General features: G+C 40.7%; 1 protein-coding gene across 1 annotated transcript in view; it reads right to left on the reverse strand.

The window, feature by feature from the left end:
- Positions 1 to 21332, reverse strand: part of TRAPPC9 (trafficking protein particle complex 9) — a gene marked incomplete in the record, with an annotated part of 827606 nt that overhangs the window by 684477 nt on the left and 121797 nt on the right. Inside the window, 3 exon segments of the mRNA XM_034763666.1 lie at positions 1286 to 1449; positions 13703 to 13835; positions 17492 to 17618. Coding sequence (XP_034619557.1) covers positions 1286 to 1449; positions 13703 to 13835; positions 17492 to 17618 — 424 coding nt within the window.

The raw sequence follows: 21332 nt of genomic DNA on the forward strand, positions 1-21332 counted from the left end.
ACCCTGTGTATGGAAACCCAAATTACTAATTCAAAGACATTAATCTGTTATGTTACACAAATTGATAAGACACAGGGATAGTATTAGAGCTACTATTATGTGCCTATCACAATTCTTGCACTACCAAGATTGTAAGTTCTTTGGGTAGAGTTAATCTTTTTATTATGTGTGTACAAATTGCATAACAATGTGGCATCTCAATCTCAGATTGGGGCCTGTGCATATTTTTATGGTACCAATGATAGTAATGACTCAAGATATTTTTCAGCTTTGTAATGCAATCTATGCAATTTCCCTGGAGACTCTCAGTATAGGCAGAGAGCCCCTCACAGATGATCGGCAGGTCCTGTTTTCTGAAGCTGCAGAGAAGAGACAATCCCAATGGCGGAATGGCAATCTTGGATACTCAGTAAAGAAAAATCATCAGGTATCAAATTTTATTTTCTCACTATGCAATTAGAGAACAAAAACTATAGTTGTGTATGTTATTTCCATAGTAAGAAAACACTAACTTACTTTCATCTGATTCTATATTTATTCTGTTAATATAATCTTCATAATGATGCCCTCACAGATGGGTTAGAGCACAGAATCTTAGAAAAAAATACATGGAGACAGGAAAATTTATGCCTGCATCCTATTCTTTCTTCATTTTCAACTGTCCTTTTAATTCACAAGATAGAATATGGGAATGAACAAAATAAACTATCAACTATTCTTTTCCACATTTTTTCCTTTTGCAGAAACTATGACTGGATGGCAGCTGGGCATTTTTTCCCTTCTCGTAATTCTTTCAAGTAAGGAAATTTTAGGGTTAAAACAAGATTTTTTAATAAACCACCTTGCTTATGCATATTCTGTTTCTCTACAAAATACCATCTCATTTATCTGATTTCTTCATAGTCAATGTAGTATCTATTGCTAGTCAATCACTGGCTCCTATTATATATTATAATAAGAAATGATTATTTTAGAGATGAGGTTTCTGCTTCTGTCTACTTTAAAGTTAAGATTCACTGATTTAAAATAAAAGCTGTCAAAGTGACATTAACTTCAAATCTACTTCCACATGCTTTTTGAAAATAAAGAACATATTTAAGTTTACTGGATCTGATTCCCAAAGTGGACACTGATGTCCAACTAAATGAATCCCCTGAATCTTTATTAGGGGAGAGGGCTACTTGAATTCTGAAACATCACTCCACTAAGACAGTCTGTCACAACCACTTCATACATGCTTCTCTTGAAGTGAGGGATTTTTCTAATCATACATCAGCATACATACCTTTTGAGTTGACTGTTTTTGCTGTGACCTCTAGTTTCTCCAGAGGTTCTGTTCCAATATTTTCTAATTTAATGACAAGTTGCTGCGTTTCTCCATTGTAAAGCTGGACAGTTACACTGGTGGAAATTTCATCCCCTGAGGAAGGCTGCAATGCGTGAGCAGACCTATAAACAAAGATAGATATGCAAATTAAATACTGTGTTAAACATTAAATCACATCTTAAGAACCTAACCACAATAGAAAACGTAACAGAAATCCGGGAATCCAGTCAACCTGTCCTTGATGGTTCACAAAATATTGACCCTTAAAAAAAAAAAAATCAAATAATTGCAGCTAGCTTCATCTTATACTCCTTTTCCAGCTCTTCAATTCCAGCTTAATTTTCAGTGGCTACTACATTCAGGAACTATTAGGAGCAAAAACTAATTAGCTCATAATCACAGTTTTGAAAGGGTATAAAAGCATTCACTTCTAGCTGTGGGAGTTTGTTAAACAAATTGCTGCTTATATAACAAAACTGAACTGTACAAGGGTGGGGAAAAGTAAGTTGGCAATCTAAATAACTGAGTTTTAAAGGTTGGATGTTATCTAATTTTTCTAATGAGGTTTATCTAGTACTTTTGTTACTGAATGTCAACTAAGACTGGCGTGGAACACAAAAATAAAGTTTTAAAAATATTTCAACTGAGAAAGACTCGGGATAGATACCAGGGTGAATGCTCCCTAGAACAGTGTTTTTCAAAGTACTGGGTCACGGAATGTCAGGCACTGGGTCACCTTGCTGATTCAAATTATAACAATTGTTGCTGCACAGCAGCTCTAAAGGGCCGCACAGCAGGGACCTGGACAGGAGAGAGGTAGGAGGTGGGCAAGAACTGGGGAGGGGAGCAAGTTGGCTTGCAGGGCTGTTGCGGGCCTCTCTCCCAGCTCCGGAGCTCGCTGCTGCTGGCCAGGAGAGAGGGACCCTTCCCCCGGAACTCTGTGCAGAGGGAGACAGGGACCCTTTCCCCAGAGGCCCCTCCTGCACCCTGAACCTCTCATCCCCAGCTCCACCCTAGAGCCCTCAACCCCAGACAGAGCCCTCGCTCCTGCACTCCATCCTCTGCCCTACCCTGGGCCACCTCCCACACTCCTTACCATAGGCTTACTAAAACTAGTGTCAGTTATGTAAAGTGGGTTAAACTGGAATGTATTGCATTATGATGATTTTATGAAAACTCTAGTCAACAGATATAATTATGTTGGGTCACAGGCATCAGCAATTTTCTTCAACTGGGTTACGAGGAAAAAACCACTGTCCTAGAAGATCCAAAGGCCTGTTTTTGTAAGGATGATCCCTGAATTCCCTATGCGACCACTACGGCTCATAAGAGTAAGTGTAAGGTGAATGAGAGGTAGATAGTCCCTGCTATTTTCAGCAATTGGGAGGAAAAGATATACTTCATCCAACAGGGGAGCTACCCTGTCGGATGTCCAAGAGTGCTCTCAGATCCCACTCACAACCTGAGCAGATAAGCACATTAGTACTGTGGTAGTATTAGTGAGCAGTACCAGGGCAGTAGCACCACTAGTGGCAGAAAAAGCGGTTACTAACCTTTTGTAACTCTTGTTCTTCAAGATGTGTTGCTCATGTTCATTCCATGCTAGGTGTGTGTACACCACATGCACTGTTGCAGGAGATTTTTTACTTAGTGGTATCTGTTGAGCTGGCTGTAGCGCCCTCTCAGTTCCTTCTTGCCAGTAACTCTGACAGAAGGGTAGCAGGATGGGTCATGGAATGGACATGAGCAACACATTTCGAAGAACAGTTAGGAAAGGTTAGTAATTGTTTTTCTTCTTCGAGGGCTTGCTCATGTCCATTCCATGCTACATGACTCACAAGCAGTACCCCTGGAGATAGGCTCGGAGTTCATGGATGTGCTGACTGCAACACAGCTCTCCCAAAACTGGCATCATCTTGGGCCTGTTGGGTGATGGCGCAGTGGGACAAGAAAGTATGAACTGTCGACCAGGTTGCGGCTCTGCAGATGTCGTAGATTCGTACCTGCACAAGGAACACTGCTGACAAAGCCTGGGCTCTTCTGGAATGAGTGATCAAGATGGCTGAAGGCAGGATGTTCACCTGCTCATAGCAAGCCCAAATACAGGCAGTTATCCAGGATGAAAGTCTTTGGGTTGACACAGGTAGCCCTCTCATCCTTTCCACTACTGCTACAAGAGTTGAATGGATCTGTGGATTAGTCTTCTCAATATAAAAGATGAGGGCCCGCCTAACATCCAACATATGAAGCCATCATTCCTCAGAGCTTTTGTGAGGTTTTGGCAATAAGACAGGTAGAAAAATGACCTGGTTGTGGTATCACAATTCCACAAACTTTGGCAAGAAGGCAGGATGGGAGCACAGTTGGAACCTGTCCTCGAAGAACTCCATGTAAGGTGGCTCTTATTTAACGGCCCTGATCTCAGAGACCCTTCTGGCCGAGGTGATTGCCACCTGGAAGGCAACCTTCTAGGAGAGTAGTAGTAAGGAGCATGATGCTAAAGGCTCAAAGAGGGGCCCCATAAGCCTTGACAAGACCAGGTTTAAGTCACGTTGGGGGGGGGTCAGTTTGTGAACCTGAGGATAGAGTCTTTCCAAAACCTTGAGAAACCAGACCATCTCATGACAGAACATTGATCTGCCATTCACTGGAGGATGAGATGGCTACCCAATGAACCTTAATAGATGAGAGTGCCAGACCTTGCTGCTTTAGGTGAAGAAAATAGTCCAGGATAGACTAAAGAGAAATTCTAGGAGAGATATCTTGTTCAGCGGCCCAACAAGTTAAACGTTTCCATTTGGCCAAGTAGGTAGCACTGGTGGAAGGCTTTCTACTACCTAGCGTGACCAGTTGAATCTGTTCAGAGCAGACTTGTTCTTCAGGATTCAGACATGCAGTTAGGTGCAGGGAGGCAAGGTTTGGGTGTAGTAGTCAGCCATCGTCTTATGAAATCAAGTCGGGGCAGAGCGGGAGCAAGAGTGGAGCTGCCACTGAGACATCCAGAAACATACCAAACCAATGCTAGCATGGCCATACCAGTGCTATCAGAATAAACCTTGCCTTCTCCAATTTGATTTTTAGGAGAACTTCTGAACGAAGGGGATTGGTGGAAAGGCATACAGAAGGTGATCTGCCCTCGAAAGCGGGAAGGCATCAGAGAGGGAGCCCATGCAGTGCCCACGCAGCAAACAGAACTGATGGTATTTCCTTTTCTGCCTGGTAATGAACAGGTCCCCCTTGGGAGGCCCCCACCTCTGAAAGGTAACACTGACGACCTCTGGGTGAAGGGACCATTCATGCTGAGAGAAGGACCTGCTGAGGTGATCTGCCAACATGTTCCAGACGCCTCGAGATGAATGGAGTGTCTTGCACAAAAGTCCCATAGAGCAACCACCTCCTGATACAAGGCAAAGGATCAGTGCCCTCCTTGCTTGTTGTTATAAAACATGGCCACTGTATTATCTGTCAGGACTTGAACTACCTTTCCTGAGATTTGGGGAAGGAACACTTGGCAAGCCAGGCACACCGCCCTGAGCTCCCTGACATTTAGGTGCAGGAAGAGTTCTTCTTGAGACCAGAGGTCTTGAGTCCAAAGGCTGTTGAGGTGGGCTCCCCACCCTAAGTCGGACATATCCGAGACTAAAGACACTGATGGCTATGGGGACACAAAGGACACCCCCATCATTACTGACTTTGGCTCGTTCCACCAGCCAGAGAAGTGAAGATGGGGGGAGGAATGGTAAGTATTGAGTCCAAGTGATGTCTGCTCGGGGACTAAACTGACTCTAGCCACACGTGACGGGGCCTGAGGCGCAGTCTTACATATTGAATCATGTAAGTGCAAGCCGCCATGTGACCCAGTAGCTTGAAGCACACTCAAGCTGTCATGACTGGGTGGGCCATGACCTTGGAAATCAGGTTTGCCATGGCCTGGAATCAGGCCTCTGGCAGGAAGGCCCAGGTCTTGGGTCAAGTAGAGCACAGCCCCAATAAATTCTATTTTCTAAACCAAAACAAGCATTGACTTCTGCTTGTTTATCAGCAGGCTCAGCACCCTGAAGGTGGTTCGGACTGTGCTGACGCTCTCTTGCATTTGAGCCTGCAACTGACCTTTGATCAGTCAGTTGTTGAGGTACGGGTAAACCTGAACACCCCACCACCCGAGGAAGGCTGCTACAACCACCATACACTTCATATAAACCCTCAGGGCTGCCGATAGACCAAAGGGGAGAGCAGTGAATTGGTAGTGGCAATGACCCACTACAAACCTGAGAAATCTTCTGTGACCATGAAAGATAGAGGTGTGAAATTATGCGTCCTTTAAGTCAGTGTTTCTCAACCATGGGTAACTGTACCCCTGGGGGTACGCAGAGGTCTTCCAGGGGGGTGCATCAACTTATGATGGTATTTGCCTAATTTTACAACAGGCTACGTAAAAAGCACTAGCAAAATCAGTACAAATGAAAATTTCATATCGACAAATGACTTCTTTATACTGCTCTATATACTGTACACCAAAATGTAAGTACAATATTTATATTCCAATTGATTTATTTTAGAATTATATGGTAAAAATGAAGAAGTAAGCAAATTTTCAGTAATAGTATGCTGTGACTTTTGTATTTTTAGATCTGATTTTGTAAGCAAGTAGTTTTTAAAGTTAAGTGAAATGTGGGGTTACACAAGACAAATCAGACTCCTAAAAGGGGTACAGTAGTCTGGAAAGGTTGAGAACCACTCTAAGTCAAGGGCAGCATACCAGCCACCTGGGCCCAGGGAGGGAAAGATGGAGGCCAGGGAGATCATGCTAAATCTCAGTTTCTTGAGACATCTGATGAGGCAGCACAGGTGCAGGATGGGCCAGAGCCCGCCTTTTACCTTTGGGATTAGGAAATATCGGGAGTAAAACGCTTTCCCGCTCAAGCACTGAGCAACTTCCTCCAAAGCTCCCATACGAAGGAGGGATTGCTCCTTCTGGGCAAGGAGCTCCTCATGAGAAGGTTCCCTGAAGAGGGATGCGAGGTGGGAAGAAGGAATGGATAAAAACTGAAGGGTATATACAACTGTCACTATGCTCAGGACCCATTGGCCAGATGTTATAGATGCCCAAGCCAGGCTGAATAGCAACAGACGATCCAAAAATGAAAGGGGGGGCAGATCTGAAATGGCGACTGGTATAGTGCTCTTGGGCACACCTTCAGAAGACCTGCTTGGGCTGAGGTAGACAGGAATAGTTGATGCCATTTATAGTGTTTTCTCAGTGTTTTCTTTTGTAGGGCTCCTGACTTGGAGGTCCCAAGAACCAAGGAGGCTGCTGGGGTCTGAAGTGTTTTCTAGAGGCAGACGGCGCATACAGGTCTAGGGATCATAGTGTGGCCCTTGAGTCCTTCAGTCCGTGAAGTCTCATGCCCATCTGCTCCGAGAAAAAAGAGGAACCTTCAAATGGGAGATCCTGGATTGATTGTTGGACCTCTTGGGGAAAGCCAGAGGACTGGAGCCAGGAACAGCACCTCATGGTGACCATAGAGGCCACTGTCCAGGCCACAAAGTCGGCAGCATCCAAAGCCACCTGGAGAGAGGTCTTAGCCATATTCTTACCCTCTTCTAGGAGGACCAGAAATTCCTGCATTGCCTCTTGAATCAGGGAGTCTGAACTTTGTCAGGCAGTCCCATAGATTAAAATTATATGTCCCTAGCAGAGCCTGCTGATTGGCGATACGCAGCTGGAGGCTACCTATAGAATACTTTCTTCTGAAAAGGTCCAGTTTCTCAGAGTCCTTCTGTTTCGGGGTAGCACTCGACTCTCTCTGCCTGTCCCTTTTGTTAGCCAGACACCCAGAGGGTCCAGAGGAGAGTGCGAGTACAAATAGTCAATCCCGTTTGCTGGCACATAATACTTTTTCTCTGCCCTCTTTGACGTGGGGGCCAGAGAAGAAGGAATCTGCCATAGGGCCTTGACAGGTCCCATCACCACCTCATTGATGGGCAGGGCTACTTTGGATAGAGCTGCTGCAGCCAGGATAACAGGAAGGCTGGGTCATGTCTCTTTGAGCTCCAAGTCCAGGTTTGAAGTGACCCACTTTAGAAGGTCCTGATGGGCCCTGAAATCGTCCTGGGGAAGTAGGCTGCTGGGACCCTGTCAAGGCTGCTTCCCCACTCTGAACTTTAGGGTACAGATGTGGGGGCCTGCATGAAACTTCTAAGCTTAACTACCAGCTTAGATCTGGTCCACTGCCACCACTCCCAAAGTGCTAATTCCCTTCCCTGGGTAGCCTTGAGAGAGTCTTCACCAATTCCCTGGTGAATACAAATCCAAACCCCTTGGATCTTAAAACAAGGAGAAATTAACCATCCCCCCACCTTTCTCCCACCAACTCCTGGTGGATCAAGATCCAACCCCCTTGGATCTAAAAACAAGGAAAAATCAATCAGGTTCTTAAAAAGAAGGCTTTTAATTAAAGGAAAAGCTAAAAATCATCTCTGTAAAATCAGGATGGAAACTAACTTTACAGGGTAATCAAACTTAAAGAGCCCAGAGGAATCCCTCTAGCCTTAGGTTCAAAGTTACAGCAAACAGAGATAAACACTCTAGCAAAAAGGTACATTTACAAGTTGAGAAAAAGATAAAAACTAACACGCCTTGCCTGGCTGTTTACTTACAAGTTTGAAATATGAGAGACTTTTTCAGAAAGATTTGGAGAGCCTGGATTGATCTCTGGTCCCTCTCAGTCCCAAGAGCGAACAACCCCCAAAAAGAGCACAAACAAAAGCCTTTCCCCCACCAAGATTTGAAAGTATCTTGTCCCCTTATTGGTCCTTTGGGTCAGGTGTCAGCCAGGTTACCTGAGCTTCTTAACCCTTTACAGGGAAAAGGATTTTGGAGTCTCTGGCCAGGAGGGATTTTATAGTATGGTACACAGGAGGGCTGTTACCCTTCCCTTTAAAGGAATGACAGACCCGCAACAATCTTATCTGGGGAGAACAAGAAGGTGACTTGCACCAGGGCAGGGGCTACTTCCTCTCCCTCAACTATGTCCACTGGAGGCATCTCCTGGACTTTGGTACCATGGTCGGTGCCGGAGTCTGAATCCGGTGCCCAGCAGGAAGGAGTGGCCGCCCATCTGCAAGAGGCCACCCAGTACAAGCGGTGGAATTCAGGCCTCTGTGCTGGGGAAAAACACCAGAGATTCCAGTATGGTCACTGTATCGGCCAATGCCCCGCTGGCCAGGCACTCGCCAGAAGACCAGCAGTGAAGCACAATGGGGCATAGAATGGTATCAATGGTGGGTTTCATTGGTACAGAAGACTACTCTTTGGACTCCAAAGAGGATTCCTCTGTGGGTGACCACGGTGGAGCAGTACCCACTTCCACATGGTGCTAGGACTCCATGGACCTGTGGTGTTGTGAAGTGGGACACCGGGATCAAGAAAGCTTGGCGCTGGATGGTGCCAGGGGACCCTGTGCCAGTAAGGCACCTGATGCACCCTGTTCCCTCCTGCTTCTGGATGCTGGAGCTGGTAGAGTCCCCAGTGGGGCTAGAGGGACTGGAAGATAGAAAGTCCCTAGCTGACTGATAAATCTATGGGATCGACAGCACCATCAGTACACTGGTACTGAGGTGGCTCTCTGGTGTCAGCAGGGGATCCTGCATCAGACTCAACTCCCTTGGTGGAGTCAACGGTGCTAACATGGGTCCAGGGTAGAAGAGCAGCCCAATACAGGTCTCACTCACTCTCCCGACTTGTCTCTCTTTTGCATTGGTGAGCACCCTCTCTCAATGCACTGCTTTTTGTGCTTCTTCCGCAGCATTAGGGATGGAGAACATTGCCAGTAGAGCACTTCACACTGACGCAGAAGTTCTTAGCACCAAATCAGATCAGCTCTGAGACAGGTTTGAGGGCAGCTTCCATGAAGATAGCCTTGAGTCTGATCCCCCTGTACTACTTAGTGCGGGATCTGAAGTCTCAGAGTTTGCACTTGTCCTTCATGTGAGTTTCCCCCAAGCACTTTAAGCAACTCGAGTGTAATTCACTCACAGGCATAGGTTTGCCACAAGAGGCACAAGACTTGAAGCCTGGGGACCAGGGCATGTCTGACCCCTGAGACAAAAAGTCCTTCGACGATAAGAACTATATACACTAACTATATACACTATCACAACTTGCAAAAAACCTATATACACTAAACTATTTACACTATGAACAGAGAGAGTCCAAAACCACTGGAAAGAGCCTTGTTAAATCAAGACGATAACCGGGTTCAAAAAAGATCTAGATAAATTCATGAACGATAGGTCCATCCATGGATTTTAGCCAGGATGGGCCGGGATGATGTGCCTAGCCTCTGTCTGCCAGAAGCTAAGAATGGGCGACAGAATAGATCACCTGACAATTACCTGTTCTGTTCATTCCCTCTGAAGTTCTTGGCATTGGCCACTGTCAGAAAACGGGCTATTGGGTTAGATGAGCCTTTGGTCTGACTCAGTTTATGGCCTCTCATGTTCATGAAAGGGTTGTTCCAGCAACCGTCATGGGTGGGCAGAAGGAACTGAGAGGGTGCGAGGTCCCTTATACCAGTGCATACACACATGGCTCCAGAGGATGCCACAGCCGGCCCAACAGATACTAAGGGAAAAATCTCCATCAACAGTGCATGCAACGCACACACACCTAGCATGGAACAGACATGAACAAGCACTTGAAGAAGAAGAGGAGAGCAGGAGTGACTGACTGACTGTGCAGTCACCACGAGTTCACTCAGAAAGCAGCTGTTTGCTTAAGTCACTATTATTAACAAGTTAAATGACTGAAGATTTCTGAAATAATGGTTTAAGTGTGTTTCACATGGTACATGGAAAATAAAATGGATGATTTATTCACCAAGGTTTTAATATACTCTAGGAAAAATATCTTTGTCTGAATATGAATTTTGAGAGATAAGATTTCTCCAAATGATTCTCCAAGAATTTCTGCAACAGCAAATGCATCAAATCAGTCAATTATTGAAATTAACAGATGTTGTATGGTACTGAGATAGTGCAAGGATCAAGGAGGATAGGGTAAATACTTTCAAATGAACTAGGAAGAGGTCACTGGAGAACTTGGTAAATGCAACTTCAGAGGAGCGTAGAGGGCACAAGACAGATTGGAGTGGATCCTGGAGGGAATTTGATGAGAGGAGTTCAAACAGCGAATGTAAATTGACTATTTAAGGAGCTTTAAAATTGATGGGAGGACAACTACAGGACAAGAGAGATAGACGGGGTTAAGGTTTTTTTGAGGAAACTGAAAATTTTTCATATTGATGGAAAAGGAGACAGAGGAGAACAAGGGTGTGAGGGCAAAAGGAATTGAGATTAATAGTTGGTAAATTTGGTAGTAAATTTGAGTTCTGTAATTTAAAATTCACATACACTTAACATCCTTGTTTGTTAAATCATTATGAAAAGGCTGCCTTCACAGAAAAACATGTATTCACAGTAGGTTTTTAAGATATTTCAGAATAAGTATCTATACTGGACGCTCAAGTAGCATATGTATGTTTCAGAGACAAGACAGGTGAGGCAATATCTTTTATAGGACTGTCTTCTTTAAGTAAAAGACATACAGGGAGCTCTTCTTCAGAGCTCGGAAAGATACTCACAGTGTCACAGCTAAATACAAGGTTGAACAGATTGTTTAGCTTAAGTAGTTAACACATATTCTAAGGGACCATTCAAGGTGATGTGGCCCATTAACAATCCTATAGTCATGGGGGGAGGGAGGGAGGGAGCAGGAGGAGGGAAGGAGATTAGTGGGTTACAGATTATAGTAACAGGTCATACATTCAGAATCTTTTTAAAACAATGGTTTTTAGTGTCTAGCATTAAATTGTTTAATGATCCAGGGTATTATTAAACAATTGCAACCCATACTTGATGGGGACTACTTCCTGAAAGAAATCTTTCCTGAACCCCCTCTTCTGGGGTTCAAACAACTCTCAACCTCTCCAAGCTCATCATCAGAAACTAATTCCCCACAGACCAGGACAGACCAATTCAAAGTGGCACCAGACCCTGCCGAACAACAGATACAAAACCTGAAGACATATCTCCTTCACTGCTATGGTGATCAATACCCACCCACAACAAACCTTTCAAGATCCTACACATGCCTATCACATGTGATGTACCTCATCCAGTGCATTTAATGGCCCATCTACGTGGGTGAAACCAGACAATCACTATGCTCTCAAATAAACTCATACAGAAAAATGATTAGACACAAAATCACCTATGGGTGAACAATTTTCACAAAATCATATTTCCAAACCTGACTTCAGTCATCATCCTCAAAGGAAACCTTCATAACACCTTAAAAATGATCCTGGGAGATTAAATTCATACATTTTTCTGGACACAGACAAAATAAAACCATTTACAATAAAATCATTAACTAGAAGCAACGTTTAACGTAACATTTTAATGAATGCTCACAGTGAGCCCAACGTACAGCTTGGTTAAAAAACAACAATTTAATACTGAAGACTTTGCTTGACTAGATAGTCAGAATGAAATGAGACTCCTTCTCTGAAGTTAATGAAACAGAAAGGAATTATAGGAACACCCTGGCCCAAACTCTTAGATACTTAGATTTCCAGAAAGCGTTTGACAAGGTCCCTCACCAAAGGCTCTTAAGTAAACTAAGTTGTCATGGGATAAAAGGGAAGGTCCTTTCATGGATTGAGAACTGGTTAAAAGACAGGGAACAAAGGGTAGGAATTAATGGTAAATTCTCAGAATGGAGAGGGGTAACTAGCGGTGTTCCCCAGGGTCAGTCCTCGGACCAATCCTATTCAACTTATTTATAAATGAACTGGAGAAAGGGGTAAACAGTGAGGTGGCAAAGTTTGCAGATGATACTAAACTGCTCAAGATAGTTAAGACCAAAGCAGACTGTGATGAACTTCAAAAAGATCTCACAAAACTAAGTGATTGGGCAACAAAATGGCAAATGAAATTTAATGTGGATAACTGTAAAGTAATGCACATTGGAAAAAATAACCCCAACTATACATACAATATGATGGGGGCTAATTTAGCTACAACAAGTCAGGAAAAAGATCTTGGAGTCATCGTGGATAGTTCTCTGAAGATGTCCGCGCAGTGTGCAGAGGCGATCAAAAAAGCAAACAGGATGTTAGGGATCATTAAAAAGGGGACAGAGAATAAGACTGAAAATATATCATTGCCCTTATATAAATCAATGGTACGCCCACATCTCGAATACTGCATACAGATGTGGTCTCCTCATCTCAAAAAAAGATATACTGGCACTAGAAAAGGTTCAGAAAAGGGCAACTAAAATGATTAGGGGTTTGGAACGGGTCCCATATGAGGAGAGATTAAAAAGGCTAGGACTCTTCAGCTTGGAAAAGAGGAGACTAAGGGGGGGGTATATGATAGAGGGATATAAAATCATGAGTGATGTGGAGAAAGTGGATAAGGAAAAGTTATTTACTTATTCCCATAATACAAGAACTAGGGGTCACCAAATGAAATGAATAGGCAGCAGGTTTAAAACAAATGCAAGGAAGTTGTTCTTCACACAGCACATAGTCAACTTGTGGAACTCCTTACCTGAGGAGGTTGTGAAGGCTAGGACTATAACAGCGTTTAAAAGAGAACCAGATAAATTCATGGTGGTTAAAGTCCATTAATGGCTATTAGCCAGGATGGGTAAGGAATGGTGTCCCTAGCCTCTGTTTGTCAGAGGATGGAGATGGATGGCAGGAGAGAGATCACTTGATCATTGCCTGTTGGCCCACTCCCTCTGGGGCACCTGGCATTGGCCACTGTCGGTAGACAGGATACTGGGCTAGATGGACCTTTGGTCTGACCTGGTACGGCTGTTCTTATGTTCTTAAGTTCAAACTCAAAATGTTGTATTGTTACCTATTTAATACCAGTGCCTAATGAAAACTTAGTAGAAACTTGTTAAAGACTCAGCATTACTCCTCTTCAATTCAAGTATGAGATCTCTCAGTATATACTCTCTGAGGCCACATTATGTCAACCAATAAAATCAAGGAAGACCAGACTTGACATTCCTAATATTTCTAGGCTTTAAAAAAAAAAAAAGCAAAATTTTCAGAATTTATTTTTTCAGTTTTATATTACACAAAGAGCAAATAAGGGCACAACCCAATTTCAAGCCACTTTGATTTTAATGTATATGTCTTACTTCACTAAATTAGACTATATTGTATTGTAAATACAGTGATTACATACCCACATTATAAAAAGCAAATTTGTATAGCCAGAAACAGCATTATAACCAATACAACATTTTCTAGTTTACCAAAAATGAAATCTGTACCTAATTCAATTCCTTACCTTGGTAGAGAGGTACTGATCTGCAGCCTTGGCAAAGCTGGAATGACTTCTACTGCACAGCCATTCGTCTTTAATCCTGGCAGGTTATCCAGAATACAATCACTGAAGACTCCAAAGACTGAAGTATGATAACCTATTTCAAGGTAGAAAAGAGCCAATTTGTCCTGAAACTATTAGTTTCATGATGGGATTAACTACAAAAGTTTAGTGACCAGGGTGGATTGATTTAAATCAAAATGATGTAAATGACCAATTTTAATGATGATTGAAATCAACCAGCAGGAAACCTTTATTTAAAATCACTAATTTCAATCTTGTTTTGTATTTGTGCTTTAATTATTTTCCTAAACAAAGGTTGATTTTTATTGGTTGGTTATCATTAAAACGTTACAGCTAAATACAACCACTCTACTAAAACTTGGCACTTTTTTAGCTAACCAGGAGAATGTACTGTATCTAAATATATTATTCACACAAGTATTTAAATTAACATACATTTAGGAAAATTTTCCTAATTGTCCGGGTGGTTACGCACTAGAATAAATTCCCTAGGGAGGTTGTGGAATCTCCATCATTGGAGATTTAAGAGGAGGTTAGACAAACACCTGTCAGGAATGGTCTAGATAATACTTAGTCCTGCCATGAATGCAGGGGACTGGACTGATGACCCTCCCCCCCCCTTTTTTTTTTTTTTAAACATTAGAAAATGGTGAATGATTCATTCCTTATTTACTAAATGATTAATTTTTTTAGATGTGACTCATGTCAAGCTCTATTTGAATGAAAATTAGAATTCTATTAAAAATGCACAAAAACAGCATTTTAATTTTTTTAAATAAATCTACCTGAAAATGTGCTAGGTACAAAAGATAAAAGTGTATATCAAAACACGTTTTGCATTTAAAACTAACTGATTTTTTCAAAGTTAGTAAATTGAACAGATTCTTTCTGGTCACACCATGTCCTTCAAGATTTTAGAACTAGTATATCTCATCTTCTCACATCTAGGTTTTATTTATAGATTGAAAGAGGAAAACTAACTTCCCTGCTTTCTCAACTCTCAATTGGTTTCTTAACTTTGAAGTAACTAGTCATTGAACTGAACTAGTTGAACAAACTGAAATGAAGAACAGTCTCTCTACGCCTGCAGAAGAGGCTATTGCCATCAAAAGTACTTCAAACAACTCTGGTTCCAGGTCCTTATCCAGAGACCTCTATCAGTTCAGTCATTTGACTTTCTTTTAAATTTCAGCAGCAAACATATAGAGCATATTTTTAATTTACTTTAAATGATTTTAATAGATTTTAATAGAATTAAGCCTCAAATTAGGTTATCATAATTTCAAATTTAAATTTTAAATAGGTTTGCTTTTAAAACTTAAAAATGTTTTAATTTAAATTTTTATGTATTTAATCATTGATTTTTGTACACCCTGCTAGTGACCAGATTCTGTAAGGAAATTCACTTGCAAATCACAACCTCTCCTATTAAAATATCTTACACGGGTGGTAATAGAGAAACTTTGAAAAGCATTTTCAAATCCTTCTAAGAAAGACTATACTTATATAGAATGTATCACATTGTATAAACAAATGTTATGCATGTACCCCTGTACTTTTGTCTTATGAAAGTAAGAGTCCATGATTTTCACACATTTTTAAAAAAATATAGTCATGAACTGATATTCAGGGACCTTATATTCTAGCAATGCTAGGAGTACAGGGTGTAGACAGACCAGCATTTTTAACACCATTGTCACATAACTAACGTTTTGGGTGCACAATCAGGGTTAATACCTGTAGGTGTTTTGGGTGTACAAGAAATGCAGGATCAGTTCTCAACAGTATCCAACAGTAAAAGAAAAAAATCCTTTAACTCTACCAATGAAAAAAGCGTAAAAAATAACCCCTCATATTTATGCCCTTAACTGATATTTAATTATGCTTTATTGAAGATCTGCAATTGCTGAAATGAAACTTGTTTCTTTAATTTTATCAGCAGTTACCTCAATACTATTTGGTGAGGAATCAATCTATACAATCTATACAACCTAAACTTGCAAGAAAACTCTAGTGTTAAACAAAAAGGTGTCGGAAAAAGGTATGAATGATAAATGAGAACGTAAGGACAATTCACTACTGTTTTCCTTTACTGGAAAGTAATTTTTGCCAAGACAGACAGTTGCAGGATAAGAAAACAAAACTACAAGAAATTTTGCAGAATAAGTTTGGCAATGTTCCCTAAAAATAAACAAACAGTCATAGACAAAAAGTATGTTAATTTATCTTGGCACATGGGATTACCACCACCTCATTAAATATTCTGGTGTGAATACTGTATATAAAAGAGGACCAACAACAGCTGTAGGTCGCATAACCGCAATTAATTTTCTATATTCTGGTAATAAAATAACTAAGTGGTTTATCCCACAGTTTGGCAGAAACACTTTTGAACAGTTCAGTTTTCTCCTTTTAGTGATGAAGTATCTTGCAAAGAAAAAATGATGAGAACAAGAAAATAATAAACAGAAAGAAAAAAAAAGGGAGAGAAAAGTACTGCCCAGTGGTCTGGGAGACATCCAAAAGTTTCAGATAATTGAGCATTTGGAAAAATGGAAGTGCTATTAACTAATGAGGCTAATGAGGGTCATCCTGTGGATTCAGATAACCAGGATTTTCAGATAAAGTGAATTTGGATAACAAATTATACTGTATATAGAAAAGGGAATCAAAGTGAAAAGATAAAGCCTCTTCGGAGTAAGTACTTTTTCTTTAATTCTGTTATTTACTAGTATGGTTGTTCTTCCATGACAGTATAAAATCTAAAGATTTCTGTCTAGGAATTTCTAAATGTCCTGAACAATCTGTATTGGTATTGGTTCATTCTTGTCAAACATCTCTCACTTTGCATGAAACATCTTTTTTCTAGAACTCAGCATTGGTATGTCAGTCTTTATCCCACCTAACTTAGGGACATGTATTACTTTTTTAATTTGATTCCCATTTATCACTATTGACACAGCCCTATTTCAGTTAATTAAATGAACTCTGCATTACAATAGACTGTGTACATTGCTACCTAAATCTTTCATATATAAACAACTTGCGAAATCTTTTGTTATTTTACATGAATGTGTTTCATTAACAATATGCAGTGTAGTTGTAGCCATGTCGGTTCAAGAATATTAGAGACACAAGGTGGGTGAGGTAACACTTTATTGGACAGTTTTCTGTTGATGAGAAAGACAAGCTTTCGAGCCACACAGAGCTCTTCTTAGGGTCTTGGAGTATCTTTCACAGACCAGAAGAAGAGTTCTGTGTGGCTCAAAAGCTTGTCTCTCTCATCAATAGAAGGTGGTCCAATAAAAACCTGTTACCTCACCCAACTTGTCTCGTCCATTAATGTCAACTGCAAGATTCACCTTGTTGTGCATACTCATGAAGCATTTTAAAAGTATTTTTTTCAATAGCAATTTGACTTAGTTTGCAGTAGACTATTCAGTTACGTAGCTTTCCCCCTTCCCCTCAGATATAGCATTTTAATTTAGTAACAGCAATGAACACACATCTAAACAAAAGTGATGTATTTCTGAAAATCATGGGTTATTTTCTCATTCTATGTAGAACTACCTTCTTGATGAAGGATTATTTTGTAAGTTCTTTTTAAATACTGACTTTGTGGAAATATAAAATAAATATTAATTTAACTACTACATCAAAAAGTCCACAATGCCATAAGATACTTGTGCCTATTTTCCTGATGAAAACTGTAAAAGATATAATCCTTACCATTGATAGTGATCTGCCCAGTATTCTGAGGAACACCAACAAGGGTCACTGGGTAGAGGCCAGATTCAGCAGGTAGAGAAAGAGCTGCAGGGAGAGATTCAAATTCTACTCCAGTTGTCAGGAGACCCTTGGAAAAAAAGTCAAATTTCTTCAGCATATATTAAAAGTACTACATTATTTTAATCTTTAAAAATTACTATAACAAATTCCTGGGATTGCTGAAGACATTTTAAAATTGCAAATAATTGTAATACTTTTTAGTAATCAGTGAGCTGAGTATTTCATCTAGAATCTCTTCAAGATATGCATGTTTTTATTGTTAGCACTGTTATAGGTACCCATGTACTTTCTGATTTGGTATACTTTATGGATTAAAAGTAAAATATGTGCCACGGTGTAAAAACGGCTCTATAATGTAGTTTGCAATGTTTTACACTTAGACTGAATTGGAACTGTGACCTTACTATTAAATCTATACTTCACTATGAACAGAAAAATCAAGCTATGTCAACTCCAGCCAATGTCTAACCTCAATTAAATTACTGGGCAGAGAGAAAACATATGCACAGGGGGTTAAAAGAACACAGACATTCAGTGTATGCTAAGCAAACCTTCAGCTTCCTGAAGCACATAGATGGGGCACAATACGTAATGACTCCAAAAGAAGGAAGAACATTTAAAGTGTGAAGTTAGATAGTTTTCAATAATGTGGCATTACTTTCCCTATCATATTCCTTTTTTTTTTTTTTTTTTTTAATATCTCAGTGTAAGGCTCTAATGTTTTTATGTAAATATTTTAACATATTAGAAGGGATAGCTCCACATTTTTGTGGAATACAGGTACATCTATAAATGACTAAACTATTTCATTTATTTACATTTAAAATAATAATGATGCCTATTCAAGGCACTAGGCATCCTAACACCATTAATTATACAATAAATAAAATTAAATTAAACCTCGGTAGCATTGAAATCAGTTCCACAGGGCCAGTAGAGAGGTAAGAGACTGAACTTAATATAAAAAGTTAAGACAAGGAACAGGAAGAATTAACGTAAATACCAATCTTGTCAAAACTTTCAATAAATTCACAGCAACCTCCGCTGCTCTTTTTCTATAAACTTCATGTTTTGAAAATTCCTTGTTCCACTATTCTCAAAGTCTGAACAGCTTGAACGTGAAGTCTGGGGCACAGCTGCATTATCTGTACAACAACAGAATACTTGCATTTGCTTTACCTCAGATCTCACAAATTCATTGCATTGACTCTAATGAGTCTTTTTTGAATAGATTATTTTCAACGCTCCGTGTCAGTTACCAAAAAAAAAAAAAAAAAGTAAGAAATACAAGCACTTCCAAAACTCTCCTCCAGTTGCTAAAACACTGAGCATATCAGACCCTAGCTCCCAGAGATCCCTGTGAGAATCATTTTTGTCCCATGACACATTGCAAAAGTTTCCCAAAAGGCACTGAGCTGGACAGTGATGTGTGGCACACGGACACCTACTCGTGGTGCACCACACTTTGCAGCAACGCAAGCATTCCTGGTGAGTGGATGCAGCAACAACAAAAGCAGCCAAGCACACATGCCTTTCAGCAATATACAAATTTGGGCAGCTGTACATCAAATTAACTTCCATTGAGCACAGTTGTAGCGTAGACATGACCTCAGACGGGGCAAGTTTAAGATAACATTTCTAAATGTGCAACGGTCCTGCCAAAGTTAAAACTACATCAGTTGTACTTGTAGATAACTGTGTACTCATTTGCTGTCAAATATATTTCACATTCAATTAAAAAATTAATACAATATACAACTGATTATTTTCACATAACTGGGAGTTCGGATAATGGAGAGGGAAGGAGCCATTCATCAGTGGGATGGCCTCCCCTGTTGCCAGGGCTCCTCCTCCAAGTCTTGGTCTGCATCTCTGCTCTGCCCCACTCACTTGCTCCTATGACCGGAGCTGCAGAGGGTTCTCTCCGCTGGCGCAGGGGTGCTGAAACCCATCCCTGCCAGCACAGGGAGCCCTCTGTAGCTCCACTGCCATGGCCCTGTTCACTCATTCCCATGATGGCAGGGCTGCAGAGGACTCCCTGCGCTGCCAAAGGAGCCATTTAGCAACAGGAGGCCTCCCCCACAGCGGGGGGCTTGTCATCCTCTCACGCCTCACAGTCCTGGCCAGGGGTCCCTGCTTTTTTATCTGAATCTCTGAATTATCCAAATCCCTTTCTTGTCTTCCAGCATGAGATACATGCCCTCTGCAGCTAATGTGAATGTTCAAATAATAGAGTTTCAGATAAATGGAAGTATACTGTACTAATTCTGAATTTGTAATGAATCTCAACTGAGATCCACTCTTTCCTATATTAGTAGAGTTTTTGTTTTGTTTTAGTTATATAAATATATAACTATAGTCTAACGATAGTTACATAACTATAAAACAAAACAAAAAATAGCCAGTTACACATATATATAAAAATATGAAAACTGAAAAACAATGTTTAGATATATTCTAAAAGCTGAATGCCTACAAAATATATAAATCAAATCCATATAAGCATAAATTAACAGACTACTTAAAACATTAAAAACTTTGCCAGGGAGTCCCTAGGAATAGTGTCCCTAGACTCCGTCAGAGGGTGGAGATAGATGGCAGGAGAGAGATCACTTGATCATTACCTGTTAGGTTCACTCCCTCTGGGGCACCTGGCATTAGCTACTGTTGGTAGACAGGATACTGGGCTAGATGGACCTTTGGTCTGACCCAGTTCTTACGTTCTTATGTTATGGGGGAGCACATGGGAGAGTTAGGACAAAAAAAATCCTATAATTAAGTTCAATTAAAATTTCACCTTAGATTGAATCAATATGCAACAAGTTTCCATGGAAATTCTGATGAATATTAACTGTAGTAGCATAGGTTAATTATGCCTAGTTAGAATACATTGTTTATAATGAGTCACAACATGCTTGCAATGATTATCTATTGTAGTAAATTTCCAAATATAAATCACTTTTATGCAAGAAGACCACATAAAGACCACATAAATAAAATCTGCATAGTGACAAATAATGGAAAAGTCTGTCATGACCTAAAGTGTAATTTAAATTTAAAACGGGCAAATATAGTCGAATTGTTAAAATAGCGTAGTCTGGTAAAATAAAACTGAAACTAATAATTTTTACTCAATGCAACTTCTGGTATTATGGAATCTGCTAATGCTGTAGCTAGTTAAAAATCTCTCAGCATTTATTACTTCTATGTTTTGCTTTTAAAGGATTTTGTAATTCTCCTGTAAAAAATCACTGTAGCTGAAATGTGACATGCACTACCCCAGTCTAGTAACAGTCCCTAATTTTGAAACATTTTAAAAATTATTCAGACTTATCTGAAAACCTGAATAAACTCCACTGAGCTATACTAAGCTTGTGGGTCTTCAGTACTTGGCAAATTTTCTCAGTTAAGAAAAGATTAACTTTTCACATAGCTTACTTTCTCACTCTCCACTTACCAGACACTTTCAGAGCTCCTTTGGGTATTGGGTGGTTCAGTTCCTCCAGGGTATATCTACACTGCATCTGAGAGCAAATAACCCAGTACCAGTCCACAGGCTTGAAGTGGCACAGCTCACAGTAGCCCACTAAAAATAGCGGTGTAGACACGCAACTCAGGCTGGAGCTCGGATTCTCAAGTAGGTAGGGGTTGTGCTCGAGCAGGAGCTCCAGCCTGAGCCACAATATCTAAACAGCTGTTTTTAGCACCCTACCACAAGCCCCACTACCACAAATCTATGGACCCAGGCTCATTCCCAGATACAATATAGACTTAGCCTGAG

This window comes from Trachemys scripta, chromosome 2 (assembly GCF_013100865.1).
Source record: "Trachemys scripta elegans isolate TJP31775 chromosome 2, CAS_Tse_1.0, whole genome shotgun sequence".
Taxonomy (NCBI): Eukaryota; Metazoa; Chordata; order Testudines; family Emydidae; genus Trachemys; species Trachemys scripta.